The sequence below is a fragment of the Dysidea avara genome, chromosome 12 (genome assembly GCF_963678975.1).
Source record: "Dysidea avara chromosome 12, odDysAvar1.4, whole genome shotgun sequence".
NCBI lineage: Eukaryota > Metazoa > Porifera > Demospongiae > Dictyoceratida > Dysideidae > Dysidea > Dysidea avara.
Window position 1 is genome coordinate 23,880,812 of NC_089283.1, and position 24,174 is coordinate 23,904,985.

The window sequence follows — 24,174 nt, forward strand, 5'->3', positions numbered from 1 at the left end:
ATGCTTTGTAACTGATTGTAACTGATTTTTTAGCTTTCTCACATATCCCTAGAGAAATAGCATTTTTTAAATGCAAATGCATTTGTTAATGAACGTTCTATTAGTGCGACTGTTCTATTTGAGTGACTGTTCTATTAGAGTATCTCAATTGTGCACACTACACATGTTATGCTATGGCATTATAACCTCATAGGAATTATGCTGATTTATTCACAATTGTAGATGTTTTATGAATATTCCATGGATACACAGCCATTTTGAAATGGCTAAGGAGCATATTCAAACTCCATTAATGTCCACATGATGCTAAGTTTAGACTGTATCATGCCCCCTTGCTAGAGTAACTATCAATTACTATTTTCAGCCTCCAATCATCAACTATATATAATATGCTCACCATTAGATATAAATGCTAAAGCACAGTAGCAGGTAAAATTAATGTCTTTCACATGTAGAACTGCATGTAAATGCAGAATTAAATGCTTTTTAATTTCCTGTATGGTTTTGTCACGGGGTACCAAGAGGGGATAGTCTGGAGGCTGTTTCTTGTTAGTTCATGTTTTACCCTGTATGCATCTCTGTGTAAATTTTGTGGTTCTTACTCCCTCCGTGCTGTAGCCATTTTTCATCAATAAGTGCAGGTATATTATTATATCTGTACCAAAACAGCCAAGTTACGAAAATGGGTGCATTAAAAATGATTGGAATTAGCATCATAACAGCCATTTCTAGCTGCTACCTTTGATTTTGCAACTTTTTCACCTTGGAATTTTTTGGGGAGGGGGTGCATCCTTTTTACACAGCTGGCTGTTTTGGCAGAGATATTGCTTCTTTTTGTAATTGTATACGCCCAGTTTTTGGGGTCTCATTTTACTGGTTGTTTTCCATTATATGTGACTCAGCCTGCGAAAATAGGGCATGTGGGCACATAAAAAATTGCCTACGTTTTCAAACTTTGATGCATCATAACTCTGTATTCTATGGATCTGTAGCCATGAAACTTTCCACACATATTACACATTTAGTTGGCATTACAATAACAGTTACAGAATGGAAATATTCTATCCCAGTATTGAGATATGACATGTTATGTGATAGGGTGTAATTTGTGCCCACATACCCTATTTTCACAGGCCTGGTCACATATACTGAGGGAAGACCACTAGAACCTTTTATTATATGTATGGTCTATTATTTTATGCTAGATTGGATTTAGAAAAATGATCAAAATCAACAAATTAGAAGTTTTCAGATAGATAGTTATACAGTTTTAAAGAATTTAAGCCATGATAACTTCCCAAAGGAAGAGCATGAGTATGAAATTTACGCAAGATATGCATCAATTTATCACCTTTTATTAGACTTTTTACAGTACTTGTAGCTGCATGTAGTTTCCCACAAAAAAAGATAGAAAATCTAACACGTTGGACAAGCAAAGTTACATCACAAGGGGTGGGAGGTGGGGAGATGGAGTGGTGGGTAAGAGATAGACTTACAAATGGATGACTGAAGTCCACACATGAGATTACAGCGCTGTGCTGGCTCCTTAGAGGCTGATATGCTACAAAAACCACACAGAAAAAGTTTGGAAAACCAGTGGTGTAGCCAGGCCTTCAGCAATGGGTGGGCACACTCACCCACACATTTCACCCCATGCAACTAACTAGCACAAAATGCGAGTCCATCCCTGCAGACTCTACATACATTTGGTTTTAATACTGTTTCAAAAGTACATGAATGTATCTAGCTAGCTAATAATATGCTATATGCTGCTGTTCCTGCAGCTTATTCACTAGCATAATGCTACTGCATGAATGATATAGAAGCTAGTAATGAAAACTAACTTATTACTCTTTTTACTTGTACAACTCTTTATACTCCAGCCTGACTCTTCAGATAATTGTACGGGTTAATTAAGTGACCAATTCCCAACCAACGTGCCCAACACCAGAGACTTCAATAAATTTTCGTATATCAGTTTTTAGGTCAATATTTTGACACAATTGCCAACAACAAATCTATTCCAGATGTGAAAAATAGATTGAATCCCCTTCTTCCTCGTGTTCCTCTCTTCCCCACTAAAATTTGGATTACATGGTGCTGTGCATTAAATAGAAAGTTCTGAGATTACCCAGGTCACGTGGTGTAATTACTAGACTTCAATATTAGCTGGTGATTTACAGGTATACACTACTTGTCTCTTTTGTGATAGCAAGCAGGAGCTAGGAAAATTTGGATAGACATGTGCCCACCCATGGCTACACCACTGTGGCAAACTGTATCAAGCAGTAAGGCCATCCACCTACACCAGTGATCTTGTAAGGTCAGTTCCATCACAAGGCCAGAAACCGCTATTTGAGCTTGTCACACCACCCAGAAAACACATCCGTTAAAACCAGCTTCAAGTATAGTTTGAGGAGTGCTGCCTGCATGGTCAAAACCAACAGTATGGTAGGTAGTGTAGCTATTAGCCACTAGTGGTGTTAGCTGGTTTGATTTTGCCTGTACTTTGTTTTCACTATAACTACTATTTGTTACTTTGATTCTGCCAAATTGACCCAGCTTGAGGTTTTAGTAATGTGACAGGAAAGTGGGGCCAACAGAAAATGTCTGGTAAAGGAAGTCACTGTCAAGCAAAAGATTTTACAGAACAATGCTTCTTTGCAGCATTGTTGGATCCTTCCACTAAAATAATTGAAACGCTCTAATAGAAGAGCAGTAAAAATTCATAGGTCTTAACTTAACTCTCCTAGTACATACACTAAAAGTATGGAATTAATTAAATCACATTGTTCCCCTTTGTTTTAACACTTTGTATACATAATATACCTACTAGCTTATTAACAACAACAGGTAATATTAAATCACTTTACTCATTTTACTATGTTATTTGTGTATACATAGGTACAACAAGTAATGGTACACTTCGTTTGGTTGGTGGTTCTTCTGACAATGAAGGTCGTGTAGAAATCTTTTATGGAGAATGGGGCACAGTTTGTGATGATTTCTGGGATCTGAATGATGCCACTGTTGTGTGTCGACAGCTTGGCTTTCTGCGTGCAGTGTTTGCCTATCGTACATCACAGTTTGGACAGGGAACAGGACCAATTTGGCTTGATGATGTACACTGTAATGGAACTGAGTCTCGACTTGATCAGTGTCCTCACAATGGAATTGGAACACACAACTGTGTTCATTTAGAAGATGCTAGTGTTCAGTGCACAAGTAAGAAGTGTTTCACTTGTAAATATGATTTTATAGAATGAATAACTTTTATAGACATACCCGTCCATCCAGTGAGATTGGTTAATGGGCCCAACGAGCATACAGGTCGTGTAGAAGTTTACACCAACAGTACTGGTGGATTTGACAATGCACAGTGGGGTACTGTCTGTGATGACCTCTGGGGAATAACTGATGCTAGAGTGGTTTGCCGTCAACTTGGATATCCTGATGCTGTGGCTGCCCCACAATTTGCTAGATATGGTCAAGGAACTGGACCAATTTGGCTAGATAATTTAAGCTGTCTTGGAACTGAGCCCGATCTTTTTACATGTGGTGGTAATCAAATTGGCAGCCATAATTGTGGACACTCTGAAGATGCCTCAGCCGAATGCTTAAGTATGCATAAAATGTCTGTTTAAATATATAGTAATTGTGTACATTTACAGTACCTAGCTGTCCTCCAATACGTCTTGTTGGTGGAAGTGACCAGTATGAGGGTAGAGTAGAAGTGTACTATAACAACACTTGGGGAACTGTGTGTGATGATTTGTGGGGTCAAGAAGAATCTAACACTGTCTGTATACAACTCGGTTACTCTGGAGCAGTGACATACTACTACAATGCCCACTTTGGTGAAGGTTCTGGAACCATTTGGATGGATAATGTACAGTGTGCAGCTGATGACAATTGTCTTGGAAACTGCACCTTCAATGGATATGCTGTTCACAACTGTCAGCACAGGGAAGATGTCTCTGTGAGATGTCGTAATACCACTACTCCACCACCACCAACTGAAATCAGACTCGTTGGTGGAAACAGTGAGCTAGAGGGAAGAGTTGAAGTACTGTATGGTGGAACATGGGGAACAATCTGTGATGACCTCTGGGATATTGAGGATGCTCATGTGATTTGTAGACAACTTGGATTTGGACGTGCCTTACAAGCTACAATCCGTGCCAGCTTTGGACAGGGAACAGGTACCATTTGGTTGGACAATGTAGAGTGTATAGGAAATGAGACAAGAATAGAAGACTGTTCAAATAATGGATGGGGAGACCACAACTGTGGTCATTTTGAAGATGCTGGTGTTGTTTGTTCAGCAGGTAAGTGCTTCTATGAATTGCCATTTGTGCACAAACATAAACATTGGTTACCAAAATCAATCTGCTCATATTTGTATAGTCATATATAGTCTAATCATGTACAATGATAGCCATTAACATCTTTGCAGCTATTTCTTAGCCACCACCTTTGATTTCAAGGGTTTTTTCCCTGGTGTTTCAGTTTGGGGGCTACACCCTTTTTCACAGCATGGCTGTTTGATGTAGATATCACTTCTTGTTGTATGTATAAAGCTCTAAATACAGCCAATGGCTGGCTTTAGGGATTGCTTTACCCTACCTTGTGTTTGTCTTGTCAGGAATAGCATGGTAAGATAAGAGAACAAAATTGTAGTATTAAATATTTGTATATTGGCACATACCTAGATTGGGAGATGAAGCAATCACTGGGTCTGGTGTTTTATCACTCCACAGAATTTTAGTTACAAGATTTTGGCTCTGTATTCACATGATTTTTCAGCTTTCTAACAGGTCCCTAGAGGAATAGCATTTACACAGATATTTAATTTCAAATACATTTGTTAATGAACGTTCTAATAGGACGACTGTTCTATTTGAGTGACTGTTCTATTAGAGTATCTCAATTGTGCACACTACACTTGTTATGCTATGGCATTATAACCTCATAGGCATTATGCTGATTTATTCACAACTGCAAATGTTTTATGAATATTCTATGGATACACAGCCATTTTCAACTTGCTAAGGAGCATATTCAAACTCCATTAATGTCCACATTATACTAAATTTAGACCATATCATGCCCCCTGCTAGAGTAACTATCAATTACAATTCTCAGACAGTTATACCACTCACATACGTACTGGAAATGCAGCAACTTAGATTATTGTAGCACAAACAGCTATATACCACAGACTAGGCAACAATAAGCCTCCAATCATCAACTACCGTATTTCTATATTTATAAATCATTTAAAATATTTTTTCAAAGCTAACATCCGACAAAAATTAATTATGCAAAAAAAATTTTATCAACGTAATACTCGAGAAGTTGAATGAATTTGGTTAACTGCTTTCTGGCCACCTGGATCGAGGCATGTCAAGCATATGTCTTTGCTGCAGTCTTTTAGGCCTCCCTCATCCTAGCAGAAGGGGAGCTGTCTTTGTCTATTTTGCCGCACATTGGTAATAATGCCATTTCATAATAGACAGCTCAAGCGAGACAGCTACTACAGGACACGAAGTATATATGCACAAGTTGCATGGAATGAGCTTCTAACTACAGCAATTGACTACAGCAATTCCACTCCAGTCCATTGCTTGATTTGTGATGGACAACACCTGAATCTGGGGTGCAGCCTCCATGGAACGGAGTCGCCACACTTCAGTTCGCTGCTTGTCATTGTGCTTCTCCTATATACAAAAAGGCCGTATAGAATTAATAAAGTTACAAAATTCATTGTTAAAACTTTTCATTGATTGAGGACACAGGTGAAAATTTATTAACACAAAATTTTAACTCGTTAAAAGTTTTCACAGCTTACATTTATAGAAATACGGTATGTATAATATGCTAACCATCAGATTTACAAATGCATAAATGCTAAAGCATAGTATTTGGTAAATAAAATTAATGACTTTCATCGATCACATGTAGAACTGCATGTAAGCGCAGAAGTAAAATGCCTTTTAATTTCCTGTATGGTTTTGTCATGCATGGGGTATGGTCTGGAGGCTGTTTCTTGTTTTATCCTGTATGCATCTCTGTATAAATTTTGTGGTTCTTACTCCCTCCGTGCTGTAACCATTTTTCGTCAATAAGTACAGGTATATTATTATATCTCTACCAAAACAGCCAAGCTATGAAATGGGTGCATTAAAAATGATTGGAATTAGCATTATTACAGCCGTTTCTTAGCCGCTACCTTTGATTTTGCAACTTTTTCACCTTGGCATTTTGGGAGGGGGGTGCATCCTTTTGCACAGCTGGGTGTTTTGGCAGAGATATTACTTCCTTTTGTAATTGTATAAGCCCAATGCTGGCCTATGGCCAGTTTTGGGATCTCCATTTTACTTGTCTTTTTCAACGTATTATATACTGCAGGAAGACAAATAGAACTTTTCAATATAAAGTGTATGGTCTTATTTAATTGCTAGATTGGATTTTAGAAAAATGATCAAAATCGGCACATTAGAAGTTTCAAGATAGCTAGGTATACAGTGTCAAAGAATTTAAGCCGTGATAACTTTCCAAAGAAAGTGTATGAGTATGAAATCATCACAAGATCCACATCAATTTATTACCTTTTAGACCATATCCAGTACTTGTAGCTGCCTGTAGTTTCCCACTAAATAAGATAGAAAATCTGACCACTTGGACAAGCAAAGTCACATCACAAGCGATGGGAGGTGGAGCAGAGATAGACTCAAAAATGGAGGTAGACCATGATTGAAATCCACACATGAGATTACAGGGCTGTGCTGGCTCCTTAGAGGCTGATATGCAACAAAAGCCACACAGAAAAGGTTTGGCCAACTATATCAAGTGGTGAGGTCATCCACCTACACTAATGATTCAGGTCTTTCACAAGGTCAGAAACCACCATTTGAGCTTATCACACCACCCAGAAAAGATATCCGTTAAAAACCAGCTTCAAGTATAGTTTGAGGAATGCTTCTTGCATGGTCAAAACCAACAGTATGGTAGTGTAGCTATTAGCCACTAGTGGTGTTAGCTAGTTTGATTCTGCCTGTAGTTTGTTTTTCGCTATAACTACTAGTTGTTACTTTGGTTCTGTCAAATTGACCCAGCTTGAGGTTTTGGTAAAATGGGACGGGAAAGTGGGACCAACAGAAAATGCCTGATAAAGGAGGTCACTGTCAAGCAAAGGATTATACAGAACAACGTTGAAACCGGGTCACTACTGCTGACCCGGATGACCCACTGACCCGGATTTGACCCGGATGTGACCCGGATTGACCTGGATGTGACCCAGATTAATTAAAGCCGAGACGTGTTTCGGCTAGTCTCGAGCAAGCGAACGAGTCTACATTTTGAGCGTTCGATTCGTGTTGAGTAAATATTGCTACTTCAGCCTAGCTGTAGGTTGAAGACCGAAAAAAAAAAAAATGTCTTCACCTACTGACAATAGCTACCCCTCACCATAGATACCCTCAGTTTCGTGCTACATACTGCACTTACTAACAGGTGGGCGTGGCTGAGCATATGTTGGTAATGCGATAAGTGGTAATGCGAATGTTGGTAATGCGATAAGTGGTAATCGCATTACCAACATAATGCACATGTTGGTAATGCGATAATGTTGTATTGCTTTCGTGTATTGGTATTTTGTTGTGTAATGTTGTCTTTGTTCTTTAATGTTGTATTTTGTAGTTATTTTTGTATTCTGGACAGTACCTTGTACAGGCTTACACCTTTTGTACTTGTCCTTCCCGGTCTGTGGTAAATTGATAATAATAATAATAATAATAATAATAACCCAGAGAAAATGTGACCCGGATGACCCAGATGACCCGACCTGGTTTCAACGCTGATACAGAACAATGCTTCTTTGCAGCATTGTTGGATCCTTCCACTAAAATAATTGAAACACTCTAAAAGAAGAGCAGTAAAATTTCATAGGTATTCTTCCAGGGACCTGCATTGAAAATCTATGAATTGGATGGCATAGGCTATAAACTAGCTAGGTTGTTAAGTGTGAAGATGGAAATCATCTAGCTAAACATTTTAAAAGTCCAACTGTTGAAATATGAAAAGGCTTACAAATTAATTGACAGTAGTGCCTATAGGTTTGGGAAGCTGCATGCACCAAATGATAGCATCCATTCCCATTCCATTCCAAGATTTCTGCAGACTAAGGAAAATAATCACCTCACATATGAATTTAAGCCCCAACTTAACTCTCCTAGTACATACACTAAAAGTATGGAATTAATTAAATCACATTGTTCCCCTTTGTTTTAACACCTTGTTATGCATAATATACCTACTAGCTTATTAACAACAACAGGTAATATTATATCACTTTACTCATTTTACTATGTTATTTGTGTATACATAGGTACAACAAGTAATGGTACACTTCGTTTGGTTGGTGGTTCTTCTGACAATGAAGGTCGTGTAGAAATCTTTTATGGAGAATGGGGCACAGTCTGTGATGATTTCTGGGATCTGAATGATGCCACTGTTGTGTGTCGACAGCTTGGCTTTCTGCGTGCAGTGTTTGCATATCGTACATCACAGTTTGGACAGGGAACAGGACCAATTTGGCTTGATGATGTACACTGTAATGGAACTGAGTCTCGACTTGATCAGTGTCCTCACAATGGAATTGGAACACACAACTGTATTCATTTAGAAGATGCTGGTGTTCAGTGCACAAGTAAGAGATGTTTCACTTGTAAATATATTTTAAAGAATGAATAAAAATTTGTAGACATACCCGTCCATCCAGTGAGATTGGTTAATGGGCCCAACGAGCATACAGGTCGTGTAGAAGTTTACACCAACAGTACTGGTGGATTTGACAATGCACAGTGGGGTACTGTCTGCGACGACCTCTGGGGAATAACTGATGCTAGAGTGGTTTGCCGTCAACTTGGATATCCTGATGCTGTGGCTGCCCCACAATTTGCTAGATATGGTCAAGGAACTGGACCAATTTGGCTAGATAATTTAAGCTGTCTTGGAACTGAACCCGATCTTTTTACATGTGGTGGTAATCAAATTGGCAGCCATAATTGTGGACACTCTGAAGATGCCTCAGCCGAATGCTTAAGTATGCATAAAATGTCTGTTTAAATATATAGTAATTGTGTACATTTACAGTACCTAGCTGTCCTCCAGTACGTCTTGTTGGTGGAAGTGACCAGTATGAAGGTAGAGTAGAAGTGTACTATAACAACACTTGGGGAACTGTGTGTGATGATTTGTGGGGTCAAGAAGAATCTAACACTGTCTGTATACAACTTGGTTACTCTGGAGCAGTGACATACTACTATAATGCCCACTTTGGTGAAGGTACTGGAACCATTTGGATGGATAATGTACAGTGTGCGGCTGATGACAATTGTCTTGGAAACTGCACCTTCAATGGATATGCTGTTCACAACTGTCAGCACAGGGAAGATGTCTCTGTGAGATGTCGCAATAGCACTACTCCACCACCACCAATAGAAATCAGACTCGTCGGTGGAAGCAGTGAGCTAGAGGGAAGAGTTGAAGTACTGTACCTTGGAACATGGGGAACAATCTGTGATGACCTCTGGGATATTGAGGATGCTCATGTGATTTGTAGACAACTTGGATTTGGACGTGCCTTACAAGCAACAAGCCTCGCCAGCTTTGGACAGGGAACAGGTACCATTTGGTTGGACAATGTAGAGTGTATAGGAAATGAGACAAGAATAGAAGACTGTTCAAATAATGGATGGGGAGACCACAACTGTGGTCATTTTGAAGATGCTGGTGTTGTTTGTTCAGCAGGTAAGTGCTTCTATGAATTGCCATTTGTGCACAAACATAAACATTGGTTACCAAAATCAATCTGCTCATATTTGTATAGTCATATATAGTCTAATCATGTACAATGATAGCCATTAACATCTTTGCAGCTATTTCTTAGCCACCACCTTTGATTTCAAGGGTTTTTTCCCTGGTGTTTCAGTTTGGGGGCTACACCCTTTTTCACAGCATTGCTGTTTGATGTAGATATCACTTCTTGTTGTATGTATAAAGCTCTAAATACAGCCAGTGGCTGGCTTTAGGGATTGCTTTACCCTACCTTGTGTTTGTCTTGTCAGGAATAGCATGGTAAGATAAGAGAACAAAATTGTAGTATTAAATATTTGTATATTGGCACATACCTAGATTGGGAGATGAAGCAATCACTGGGTCTGGTGTTTTATCACTCCACAGAGTTTTAGTTACAAGATTTTGGCTCTGTATTCACATGATTTTTCAGCTTTCTAACAGGTCCCTAGAGGAATAGCATTTACACAGATATTTAATTTCAAATACATTTGTTAATGAACGTTCTAATAGGACGACTGTTCTATTTGAGTGACTGTTCTATTAGAATATCTCAATTGTGCACACTACACTTGTTATGTCTGGCATTATAACCTCATAGGAATTATGCTGATTTATTCACAACTGCAAATGTTTTATGAATATTCTATGGATACACAGCCATTTTCAACTTGCTAAGGAGCATATTCAAACTCCATTAATGTCCACATTATACTAAATTTAGACCATATCATGCCCCCTGCTAGAGTAACTATCAATTACAATTCTCAGACAGTTATACCACTCACATACATACTGGAAATGCAGCAACTTAGATTATTGTAGCACAAACAGCTATATACCACAGACTAGGCAACAATAAGCCTCCAATCATCAACTACCGTATTTCTATATTTATAAATCATTTAAAATATTTTGTCAAAGCTAACATCCGACAAAAATTAATTATGCAAAAAAAATTTTATCAACGTAATACTCGAGAAGTTGAATGAATTTGGTTAACTGCTTTCTGGCCACCTGGATCGAGGCATGTCAAGCATATGTCTTTGCTGCAGTCTTTTAGGCCTCCCTCATCCTAGCAGAAGGGGAGCTGTCTTTGTCTATTTTGCCGCACATTGGTAATAATGCCATTTCATAATAGACAGCTCAAGCGAGACAGCTACTACAGGACACGAAGTATATATGCACAAGTTGCATGGAATGAGCTTCTAACTACAGCAATTGACTACAGCAATTCCACTCCAGTCCATTGCTTGATTTGTGATGGACAACACCTGAATCTGGGGTGCAGCCTCCATGGAACGGAGTCGCCACACTTCAGTTCGCTGCTTGTCATTGTGCTTCTCCTATATACAAAAAGGCCGTATAGAATTAATAAAGTTACAAAATTCATTGTTAAAACTTTTCATTGATTGAGGACACAGGTGAAAATTTATTAACACAAAATTTTAACTCGTTAAAAGTTTTCACAGCTTACATTTATAGAAATACGGTATGTATAATATGCTAACCATCAGATTTACAAATGCATAAATGCTAAAGCATAGTATTTGGTAAATAAAATTAATGACTTTCATCGATCACATGTAGAACTGCATGTAAGCGCAGAAGTAAAATGCCTTTTAATTTCCTGTATGGTTTTGTCATGCATGGGGTATGGTCTGGAGGCTGTTTCTTGTTTTATCCTGTATGCATCTCTGTATAAATTTTGTGGTTCTTACTCCCTCCGTGCTGTAACCATTTTTCGTCAATAAGTACAGGTATATTATTATATCTCTACCAAAACAGCCAAGCTATGAAATGGGTGCATTAAAAATGATTGGAATTAGCATTATTACAGCCGTTTCTTAGCCGCTACCTTTGATTTTGCAACTTTTTCACCTTGGCATTTTGGGAGGGGGGTGCATCCTTTTTGCACAGCTGGGTGTTTTGGCAGAGATATTACTTCCTTTTGTAATTGTATAAGCCCAATGCTGGCCTATGGCCAGTTTTGGAATCTCCATTTTACTTGTCTTTTTCAACGTATTATATACTGCAGGAAGACAAATAGAACTTTTCAATATAAAGTGTATGGTCTTATTTAATTGCTAGATTGGATTTTAGAAAAATGATCAAAATCGGCACATTAGAAGTTTCAAGATAGCTAGGTATACAGTGTCAAAGAATTTAAGCCGTGATAACTTTCCAAAGAAAGTGTATGAGTATGAAATCATCACAAGATCCACATCAATTTATTACCTTTTAGACCATATCCAGTACTTGTAGCTGCCTGTAGTTTCCCACTAAATAAGATAGAAAATCTGACCACTTGGACAAGCAAAGTCACATCACAAGCGATGGGAGGTGGAGCAGAGATAGACTCAAAAATGGAGGTAGACCATGATTGAAATCCACACATGAGATTACAGGGCTGTGCTGGCTCCTTAGAGGCTGATATGCAACAAAAGCCACACAGAAAAGGTTTGGCCAACTATATCAAGCGGTGAGGTCATCCACCTACACTAATGATTCAGGTCTTTCACAAGGTCAGAAACCACCATTTGAGCTTATCACACCACCCAGAAAAGATATCCGTTAAAAACCAGCTTCAAGTATAGTTTGAGGAATGCTTCTTGCATGGTCAAAACCAACAGTATGGTAGTGTAGCTATTAGCCACTAGTGGTGTTAGCTAGTTTGATTTTGCCTGTACTTTGTTTTTCGCTATAACTACTAGTTGTTACTTTGGTTCTGTCAAATTGACCCAGCTTGAGGTTTTGGTAAAATGGGACGGGAAAGTGGGACCAACAGAAAATGCCTGATAAAGGAGGTCACTGTCAAGCAAAGGATTATACAGAACAACGTTGAAACCGGGTCACTACTGCTGACCCGGATGACCCACTGACCCGGATTTGACCCGGATGTGACCCGGATTGACCTGGATGTGACCCGGATTAATTAAAGCCGAGACGTATTTCGGCTAGTCTCGAGCAAGCGAACGAGTCTACATTTTGAGCGTTCGATTCGTGTTGAGTAAATATTGCTACTTCAGCCTAGCTGTAGGTTGAAGACCAAAAAAAAAAAAAAATGTCTTCACCTACTGACAATAGCTACCCCTCACCATAGATACCCTCAGTTTCGTGCTACATACTGCACTTACTAACAGGTGGGCGTGGCTGAGCATATGTTGGTAATGCGATAAGTGGTAATGCGAATGTTGGTAATGCGATAAGTGGTAATCGCATTACCAACATAATGCACATGTTGGTAATGCGATAATGTTGTATTGCTTTCGTGTATTGGTATTTTGTTGTGTAATGTTGTCTTTGTTCTTTAATGTTGTATTTTGTAGTTATTTTTGTATTCTGGACAGTACCTTGTACAGGCTTACACCTTTTGTACTTGTCCTTCCCGGTCTGTGGTAAATTGATAATAATAATAATAATAATAATAACCCGGAGAAAATGTGACCCGGATGACCCAGATGACCCGACCTGGTTTCAACGCTGATACAGAACAATGCTTCTTTGCAGCATTGTTGGATCCTTCCACTAAAATAATTGAAACACTCTAAAAGAAGAGCAGTAAAATTTCATAGGTATTCCTCCAGGGACCTGCATTGAAAATCTATGAATTGGATGGCATAGGCTATAGACTAGCTAGGTTGTTAAGTGTAAAGATGGAAATCATCTAGCTAAACATTTTAAAAGTCCAACTGTTGAAATATGAAAAGGCTTACAAATTAATTGACAGTAGTGCCTATAGGTTTGGGAAGCTGCATGCACCAAATGATAGTATCCATTCCCATTCCATTCCAAGATTTCTGCAGACTAAGGAAAATAATCACCTCACATATGAATTTAAGCCCCAACTTAACTCTCCTAGTACATACACTAAAAGTATGGAATTAATTAAATCACATTGTTCCCCTTTGTTTTAACACCTTGTTATGCATAATATACCTACTAGCTTATTAACAACAACAGGTAATATTATATCACTTTACTCATTTTACTATGTTATTTGTGTATACATAGGTACAACAAGTAATGGTACACTTCGTTTGGTTGGTGGTTCTTCTGACAATGAAGGTCGTGTAGAAATCTTTTATGGAGAATGGGGCACAGTCTGTGATGATTTCTGGGATCTGAATGATGCCACTGTTGTGTGTCGACAGCTTGGCTTTCTGCGTGCAGTGTTTGCATATCGTACATCACAGTTTGGACAGGGAACAGGACCAATTTGGCTTGACGATGTACACTGTAATGGAACTGAGTCTCGACTTGATCAGTGTCCTCACAATGGAATTGGAACACACAACTGTGTTCATTCAGAAGATGCTGGTGTTCAGTGCACAAGTAAGAAGTGCTTCACTTGTAAATATATTTTAAAGAATGAATAACATTGTAGACATACCCGTCCATCCAGTGAGATTGGTTAATGGGCCCAACGAGCATACAGGTCGTGTAGAAGTTTACACCAACAGTACTGGTGGATTTGACAATGCACAGTGGGGTACTGTCTGTGATGACCTCTGGGGAATAACTGATGCTAGAGTGGTTTGCCGTCAACTTGGATATCCTGATGCTGTGGCTGCCCCACAATTTGCTAGATATGGTCAAGGAACTGGACCAATTTGGCTAGATAATTTAAGCTGTCTTGGAACTGAGCCCGATCTTTTTACATGTGGTGGTAATCAAATTGGCAGCCATAATTGTGGACACTCTGAAGATGCCTCAGCCGAATGCTTAAGTATGCATAAAATGTCTGTTTAAATATATAGTAATTGTGTACATTTACAGTACCTAGCTGTCCTCCAGTACGTCTTGTTGGTGGAAGTGACCAGTATGAAGGTAGAGTAGAAGTGTACTATAACAACACTTGGGGAACTGTGTGTGATGATTTGTGGGGTCAAGAAGAATCTAACACTGTCTGTATAAAACTTGGTTACTCTGGAGCAGTGACATACTACTATAATGCCCACTTTGGTGAAGGTACTGGAACCATTTGGATGGATAATGTACAGTGTGCGGCTGATGACAATTGTCTTGGAAACTGCACCTTCAATGGATATGCTGTTCACAACTGTCAGCACAGGGAAGATGTCTCTGTGAGATGTCGCAATAGCACTACTCCACCACCACCAATAGAAATCAGACTCGTCGGTGGAAGCAGTGAGCTAGAGGGAAGAGTTGAAGTACTGTACCTTGGAACATGGGGAACAATCTGTGATGACCTCTGGGATATTGAGGATGCTCATGTGATTTGTAGACAACTTGGATTTGGACGTGCCTTACAAGCAACAAGCCTCGCCAGCTTTGGACAGGGAACAGGTACCATTTGGTTGGACAATGTAGAGTGTATAGGAAATGAGACAAGAATAGAAGACTGTTCAAATAATGGATGGGGAGACCACAACTGTGGTCACTTTGAAGATGCTGGTGTTGTTTGTTCAGCAGGTAAGTACTTCTATGAATTGCCATTCGTGCACAAAACATAAACATTGGTTACCAAAATCAATCTGCTCATATTTGTATAGTCATATATAGTCTAATCATGTACAATGATAGCCATTAACATCTTTGCAGCTATTTCTTAGCCACCACCTTTGATTTCAAGGGTTTTTTCCCTGGTGTTTCAGTTTGGGGGCTACACCCTTTTTCACAGCATGGCTGTTTGATGTAGATATCACTTCTTGTTGTATGTATAAAGCTCTAAATACAGCCAATGGCTGGCTTTAGGGATTGCTTTACCCTACCTTGTGTTTGTCTTGTCAGGAATAGCATGGTAAGATAAGAGAACAAAATTGTAGTATTAAATATTTGTATATTGGCACATACCTAGATTGGGAGATGAAGCAATCACTGGGTCTGGTGTTTTATCACTCCACAGAGTTTTAGTTACAAGATTTTGGCTCTGTATTCACATGATTTTTCAGCTTTCTAACAGGTCCCTAGAGGAATAGCATTTACACAGATATTTAATTTCAAATACATTTGTTAATGAACGTTCTAATAGGACGACTGTTCTATTTGAGTGACTGTTCTATTAAAGTATCTCAATTGTGCACACTACACTTGTTATGCTATGGCATTATAACCTCATAGGAATTATGCTGATTTATTCACAATTGTAGATGTTTTATGAATATTCTATGGATACACAGCCATTTTGAAATTGCTAAGGAGCATATTCAAACTCCATTAATGTCCACATGATGTTAACTTTAGACCATATCATGCCCCCCTGCTAGAGTAACCATCAATTACGATTTTCAGACAGTTATACTACTCACATACGTACTGGAAATGCAGCAACTTAGATTATTGTAGCACAAACAGCTATATACCACAGACTAGGCAACAATAAGTAGCAATTATCCTCCAATCATCAACTATGTATATCATGTTCACCATTAGATTTTACAAATACATAAATGCTAAAGCACAGTAGCTAGTAAATAAAATTAATGTCTTTCACATGTAGAACTGCATGTAAGCGCAGAAGTAAAATGCCTTTTAATTTCCTGTATGCCGTTGTCATGCACGGGGTACCAAGAGGGGATGGTCTGGAGTCTGTTTCTCGTTAGCTCATGTTTCACCCTGTATACATCTCTGTATAAATTTTATGGTTCTTACTCCCTCCATGCTGTAACCATTTTTTGTCAATAAGCGTTGGTATATTATTATATCTCTACCAAAACAGCTAAGCTATGAAATGGGTGCATTAAAAATGATTGGAATTAGCATCATAACTGCCATTTCTTAGCTGCTACCTTTGATCTTGCAACTTGGCATTTTGGGGGGAGGGGGGAGGGGTGCATCCTTTTTACACAGCTGGCTGTTTTGGCAGAGATATTACTTCTTTTTGTAATTGTATAAGCCCAATTCTGGCCTATAGCCAGTTTTGGGGTCTCACTTTACTTGTCTTTTTCTATTATATACTGCAGGAAGACAACTAGAACCTTTTAATGTATGGTCTATTATTATATTGCTAGATTGGATTTAGAAAAATGATCAAAATCGGCACATTAGAAGTTTCAAGATAGCTAGTTATACGGTTTTAAAGAATTTAAGCCATGATAATTTTCTGAGAGAAGAGCATGAGTATGAAATTTACACAAGATATACATCAGTTTATCACCTTTTGGACTGTTTTCAGTAGTTGTAGCTGCATGCAGTTTCCCACTAAATAAGATAGAAAGTTGATCAGTTGGACAAGCAAAGTCACATCACAAGGGATGGGAGGTGAGGAGATAGAGCAGTGGGCAAGAGATAGACTTAAAAATGGATGATTGAAGTCCACACATGAGAATACTGGGCTGTGCTGGCTCCTTAGAGGCTGATATGCTACAAAAAGCACACAGAAAAAAGTTTGGCAAACTGTATCAAGCAGTGAGGCCATCCACCTAACACTAGTGATTCTTGTAGAATCAGGTCCTTCACAAGGCCAGAAACTGCCATTTGAGCTTGTCACACCACCCAGAAAAGCCATCTGTTAAAAACCAGCTTCAAGTATAGTTTACCTGTATGGTCAAAACCAACAATATGGTAGTGTAGCTATTAGCCACTAGTGGTGTTAGCTAGTTTGATTTTGCCTGTACTTTGTTTTTTCACTATAACTACTAGTTGTTACTTTGGTTCTACCAAATTGACCCAGCTTGAGGTTTTGGTAATGGGACAGGAAAGTGGGACCAACAGAAAATGTCTGATAAAGGAGGTCACTGTCAAGCAAAAGATTTTACAGAACAATGCTTCTTTGCAGCATTTTTGAATCCTACTAAAATAATTGATACAGTCTAATAGAAGAGCAGTAAAAATTTATAGGTGTTATTCCACCAGGGAGCTGCATTGAAAATCTATGAATTGGATGGTATAGGCTATAGACTAGCTAGGTTGTTAACTGTGAATGATAGAAATCGTCTAAACATTTTAAAAGTCCAACTGTTGAAGCATGAAAAGGCTTACAAATTGAAAAAAGTCAAATGATAGCATCCATTCCCATTCCATTCCAAGATTTCTACATACTAAGGAAGATCATCACCTCACATATGAATTTAAGCCCCAACTTAACTCTCCTAGTACATAGGCTAAAAGTATGGAATTAATTAAATCACATTGTTCCCCTTTGTTTTAACACTTTGTTATACATAATATACCTACTAGCTTATTAACAACAACAGGTAATATTAAATCACTTTACTCATTTTACTATGTTATTTGTGTATACATAGGTACAGCAAGTAATGGTACACTTCGTTTGGTTGGTGGTTCTTCTGACAATGAAGGTCGTGTAGAAATCTTTTATGGAGAATGGGGCACAGTCTGTGATGATTTCTGGGATTTGAATGATGCCACTGTTGTGTGTCGACAGCTTGGCTTTCTGCGTGCAGTGTTTGCCTATCGTACATCACAGTTTGGACAGGGAACAGGACCAATTTGGCTTGATGATGTACACTGTAATGGAACTGAGTCTCGACTTGATCAGTGTCCTCACAATGGAATTGGAACACACAACTGTATTCATTCAGAAGATGCTAGTGTTCAGTGCACAAGTAAGAGGTGTTTCACTTGTAAATATGATTTTAAAGAATGAATAACTTTTGTAGACATACCCGTCCATCCAGTGAGATTGGTTAATGGGCCCAACGAGCATACAGGTCGTGTAGAAGTTTACACCAACAGTACTGGTGGATTTGACAATGCACAGTGGGGTACTGTCTGTGATGACCTCTGGGGAATAACTGATGCTAGAGTGGTTTGCCGTCAACTTGGATATCCTGATGCTGTGGCTGCCCCACAATTTGCTAGATATGGTCAAGGAACTGGACCAATTTGGCTAGATAATTTAAGCTGTCTTGGAACTGAGCCCGATCTTTTTACATGTGGTGGTAATCAAATTGGCAGCCATAATTGTGGACACTCTGAAGATGCCTCAGCCGAATGCTTAAGTATGCATAAAATGTCTGTTTAAATATATAGTAATTGTGTACATTTACAGTACCTAGCTGTCCTCCAGTACGTCTTGTTGGTGGAAGTGACCAGTATGAAGGTAGAGTAGAAGTGTACTATAACAACACTTGGGGAACTGTGTGTGATGATTTGTGGGGTCAAGAAGAATCTAACACTGTCTGTATACAACTTGGTTACTCTGGAGCAGTGACATACTACTATAATGCCCACTTTGGTGAAGGTACTGGAACCATTTGGATGGATAATGTACAGTGTGCGGCTGATGACAATTGTCTTGGAAACTGCACCTTCAATGGATATGCTGTTCACAACTGTCAGCACAGGGAAGATGTCTCTGTGAGATGTCGCAATAGCACTACTCCACCACCACCAATAGAAATCAGACTCGTCGGTGGAAGCAGTGAGCTAGAGGGAAGAGTTGAAGTACTGTACCTTGGAACATGGGGAACAATCTGTGATGACCTCTGGGATATTGAGGATGCTCATGTGATTTGTAGACAACTTGGATTTGGACGTGCCTTACAAGCAACAAGCCTCGCCAGCTTTGGACAGGGAACAGGTACCATTTGGTTGGACAATGTAGAGTGTATAGGAAATGAGACAAGAATAGAAGACTGTTCAAATAATGGATGGGGAGACCACAACTGTGGTCACTTTGAAGATGCTGGTGTTGTTTGTTCAGCAGGTAAGTACTTCTATGAATTGCCATTCGTGCACAAAACATAAACATTGGTTACCAAAATCAATCTGCTCATATTTGTATAGTCATATATAGTCTAATCATGTACAATGATAGCCATTAACATCTTTGCAGCTATTTCTTAGCCACCACCTTTGATTTCAAGGGTTTTTTCCCTGGTGTTTCAGTTTGGGGGCTACACCCTTTTTCACAGCATGGCTGTTTGATGTAGATATCACTTCTTGTTGTATGTATAAAGCTCTAAATACAGCCAATGGCTGGCTTTAGGGATTGCTTTACCCTACCTTGTGTTTGTCTTGTCAGGAATAGCATGGTAAGATAAGAGAACAAAATTGTAGTATTAAATATTTGTATATTGGCACATACCTAGATTGGGAGATGAAGCAATCACTGGGTCTGGTGTTTTATCACTCCACAGAGTTTTAGTTACAAGATTTTGGCTCTGTATTCACATGATTTTTCAGCTTTCTAACAGGTCCCTAGAGGAATAGCATTTACACAGATATTTAATTTCAAATACATTTGTTAATGAACGTTCTAATAGGACGACTGTTCTATTTGAGTGACTGTTCTATTAAAGTATCTCAATTGTGCACACTACACTTGTTATGCTATGGCATTATAACCTCATAGGAATTATGCTGATTTATTCACAATTGTAGATGTTTTATGAATATTCTATGGATACACAGCCATTTTGAAATTGCTAAGGAGCATATTCAAACTCCATTAATGTCCACATGATGTTAACTTTAGACCATATCATGCCCCCCTGCTAGAGTAACCATCAATTACGATTTTCAGACAGTTATACTACTCACATACGTACTGGAAATGCAGCAACTTAGATTATTGTAGCACAAACAGCTATATACCACAGACTAGGCAACAATAAGTAGCAATTATCCTCCAATCATCAACTATGTATATCATGTTCACCATTAGATTTTACAAATACATAAATGCTAAAGCACAGTAGCTAGTAAATAAAATTAATGTCTTTCACATGTAGAACTGCATGTAAGCGCAGAAGTAAAATGCCTTTTAATTTCCTGTATGCCGTTGTCATGCACGGGGTACCAAGAGGGGATGGTCTGGAGTCTGTTTCTCGTTAGCTCATGTTTCACCCTGTATACATCTCTGTATAAATTTTATGGTTCTTACTCCCTCCATGCTGTAACCATTTTTTGTCAATAAGCGTTGGTATATTATTATATCTCTACCAAAACAGCTAAGCTATGAAATGGGTGCATTAAAAATGATTGGAATTAGCATCATAACTGCCATTTCTTAGCTGCTACCTTTGATCTTGCAACTTGGCATTTTGGGGGGAGGGGGGAGGGGTGCATCCTTTTTACACAGCTGGCTGTTTTGGCAGAGATATTACTTCTTTTTGTAATTGTATAAGCCCAATTCTGGCCTATAGCCAGTTTTGGGGTCTCACTTTACTTGTCTTTTTCTATTATATACTGCAGGAAGACAACTAGAACCTTTTAATGTATGGTCTATTATTATATTGCTAGATTGGATTTAGAAAAATGATCAAAATCGGCACATTAGAAGTTTCAAGATAGCTAGTTATACGGTTTTAAAGAATTTAAGCCATGATAATTTTCTGAGAGAAGAGCATGAGTATGAAATTTACACAAGATATACATCAGTTTATCACCTTTTGGACTGTTTTCAGTAGTTGTAGCTGCATGCAGTTTCCCACTAAATAAGATAGAAAGTTGATCAGTTGGACAAGCAAAGTCACATCACAAGGGATGGGAGGTGAGGAGATAGAGCAGTGGGCAAGAGATAGACTTAAAAATGGATGATTGAAGTCCACACATGAGAATACTGGGCTGTGCTGGCTCCTTAGAGGCTGATATGCTACAAAAAGCACACAGAAAAAAGTTTGGCAAACTGTATCAAGCAGTGAGGCCATCCACCTAACACTAGTGATTCTTGTAGAATCAGGTCCTTCACAAGGCCAGAAACTGCCATTTGAGCTTGTCACACCACCCAGAAAAGCCATCTGTTAAAAACCAGCTTCAAGTATAGTTTACCTGTATGGTCAAAACCAACAATATGGTAGTGTAGCTATTAGCCACTAGTGGTGTTAGCTAGTTTGATTTTGCCTGTACTTTGTTTTTTCACTATAACTACTAGTTGTTACTTTGGTTCTACCAAATTGACCCAGCTTGAGGTTTTGGTAATGGGACAGGAAAGTGGGACCAACAGAAAATGTCTGATAAAGGAGGTCACTGTCAAGCAAAAGATTTTACAGAACAATGCTTCTTTGCAGCATTTTTGAATCCTACTAAAATAATTGATACAGTCTAATAGAAGAGCAGTAAAAATTTATAGGTGTTATTCCACCAGGGAGCTGCATTGAAAATCTATGAATTGGATGGTATAGGCTATAGACTAGCTAGGTTGTTAACTGTGAATGATAGAAATCGTCTAAACATTTTAAAAGTCCAACTGTTGAAGCATGAAAAGGCTTACAAATTGAAAAAAGTCAAATGATAGCATCCATTCCCATTCCATTCCAAGATTTCTACATACTAAGGAAGATCATCACCTCACATATGAATTTAAGCCCCAACTTAACTCTCCTAGTACATAGGCTAAAAGTATGGAATTAATTAAATCACATTGTTCCCCTTTGTTTTAACACTTTGTTATACATAATATACCTACTAGCTTATTAACAACAACAGGTAATATTAAATCACTTTACTCATTTTACTATGTTATTTGTGTATACATAGGTACAGCAAGTAATGGTACACTTCGTTTGGTTGGTGGTTCTTCTGACAATGAAGGTCGTGTAGAAATCTTTTATGGAGAATGGGGCACAGTCTGTGATGATTTCTGGGATTTGAATGATGCCACTGTTGTGTGTCGACAGCTTGGCTTTCTGCGTGCAGTGTTTGCCTATCGTACATCACAGTTTGGACAGGGAACAGGACCAATTTGGCTTGATGATGTACACTGTAATGGAACTGAGTCTCGACTTGATCAGTGTCCTCACAATGGAATTGGAACACACAACTGTATTCATTCAGAAGATGCTAGTGTTCAGTGCACAAGTAAGAGGTGTTTCACTTGTAAATATGATTTTAAAGAATGAATAACTTTTGTAGACATACCCGTCCATCCAGTGAGATTGGTTAATGGGCCCAACGAGCATACAGGTCGTGTAGAAGTTTACACCAACAGTACTGGTGGATTTGACAATGCACAGTGGGGTACTGTCTGTGATGACCTCTGGGGAATAACTGATGCTAGAGTGGTTTGCCGTCAACTTGGATATCCTGATGCTGTGGCTGCCCCACAATTTGCTAGATATGGTCAAGGAACTGGACCAATTTGGCTAGATAATTTAAGCTGTCTTGGAACTGAGCCCGATCTTTTTACATGTGGTGGTAATCAAATTGGCAGCCATAATTGTGGACACTCTGAAGATGCCTCAGCCGAATGCTTAAGTATGCATAAAATGTCTGTTTAAATATATAGTAATTGTGTACATTTACAGTACCTAGCTGTCCTCCAGTACGTCTTGTTGGTGGAAGTGACCAGTATGAAGGTAGAGTAGAAGTGTACTATAACAACACTTGGGGAACTGTGTGTGATGATTTGTGGGGTCAAGAAGAATCTAACACTGTCTGTATACAACTTGGTTACTCTGGAGCAGTGACATACTACTATAATGCCCACTTTGGTGAAGGTACTGGAACCATTTGGATGGATAATGTACAGTGTGCGGCTGATGACAATTGTCTTGGAAACTGCACCTTCAATGGATATGCTGTTCACAACTGTCAGCACAGGGAAGATGTCTCTGTGAGATGTCGCAATAGCACTACTCCACCACCACCAATAGAAATCAGACTCGTCGGTGGAAGCAGTGAGCTAGAGGGAAGAGTTGAAGTACTGTACCTTGGAACATGGGGAACAATCTGTGATGACCTCTGGGATATTGAGGATGCTCATGTGATTTGTAGACAACTTGGATTTGGACGTGCCTTACAAGCAACAAGCCTCGCCAGCTTTGGACAGGGAACAGGTACCATTTGGTTGGACAATGTAGAGTGTATAGGAAATGAGACAAGAATAGAAGACTGTTCAAATAATGGATGGGGAGACCACAACTGTGGTCACTTTGAAGATGCTGGTGTTGTTTGTTCAGCAGGTAAGTACTTCTATGAATTGCCATTCGTGCACAAAACATAAACATTGGTTACCAAAATCAATCTGCTCATATTTGTATAGTCATATATAGTCTAATCATGTACAATGATAGCCATTAACATCTTTGCAGCTATTTCTTAGCCACCACCTTTGATTTCAAGGGTTTTTTCCCTGGTGTTTCAGTTTGGGGGCTACACCCTTTTTCACAGCATGGCTGTTTGATGTAGATATCACTTCTTGTTGTATGTATAAAGCTCTAAATACAGCCAATGGCTGGCTTTAGGGATTGCTTTACCCTACCTTGTGTTTGTCTTGTCAGGAATAGCATGGTAAGATAAGAGAACAAAATTGTAGTATTAAATATTTGTATATTGGCACATACCTAGATTGGGAGATGAAGCAATCACTGGGTCTGGTGTTTTATCACTCCACAGAGTTTTAGTTACAAGATTTTGGCTCTGTATTCACATGATTTTTCAGCTTTC

General features: G+C 38.8%; 1 protein-coding gene across 1 annotated transcript in view; it reads left to right on the forward strand.

The window, feature by feature from the left end:
* Positions 1–24,174, forward strand: part of LOC136240439 (uncharacterized) — a 69,412-nt gene that overhangs the window by 34,280 nt on the left and 10,958 nt on the right. Inside the window, exons 17-31 of the mRNA XM_066031424.1 lie at positions 2,905–3,225; positions 3,280–3,621; positions 3,672–4,328; positions 8,390–8,710; positions 8,765–9,106; positions 9,157–9,813; positions 13,873–14,193; positions 14,246–14,587; positions 14,638–15,294; positions 18,069–18,389; positions 18,444–18,785; positions 18,836–19,492; positions 22,267–22,587; positions 22,642–22,983; positions 23,034–23,690. Coding sequence (XP_065887496.1) covers positions 2,905–3,225; positions 3,280–3,621; positions 3,672–4,328; positions 8,390–8,710; positions 8,765–9,106; positions 9,157–9,813; positions 13,873–14,193; positions 14,246–14,587; positions 14,638–15,294; positions 18,069–18,389; positions 18,444–18,785; positions 18,836–19,492; positions 22,267–22,587; positions 22,642–22,983; positions 23,034–23,690 — 6,600 coding nt within the window. The remainder of the gene's footprint in view (positions 1–2,904; positions 3,226–3,279; positions 3,622–3,671; positions 4,329–8,389; positions 8,711–8,764; positions 9,107–9,156; positions 9,814–13,872; positions 14,194–14,245; positions 14,588–14,637; positions 15,295–18,068; positions 18,390–18,443; positions 18,786–18,835; positions 19,493–22,266; positions 22,588–22,641; positions 22,984–23,033; positions 23,691–24,174) is intronic.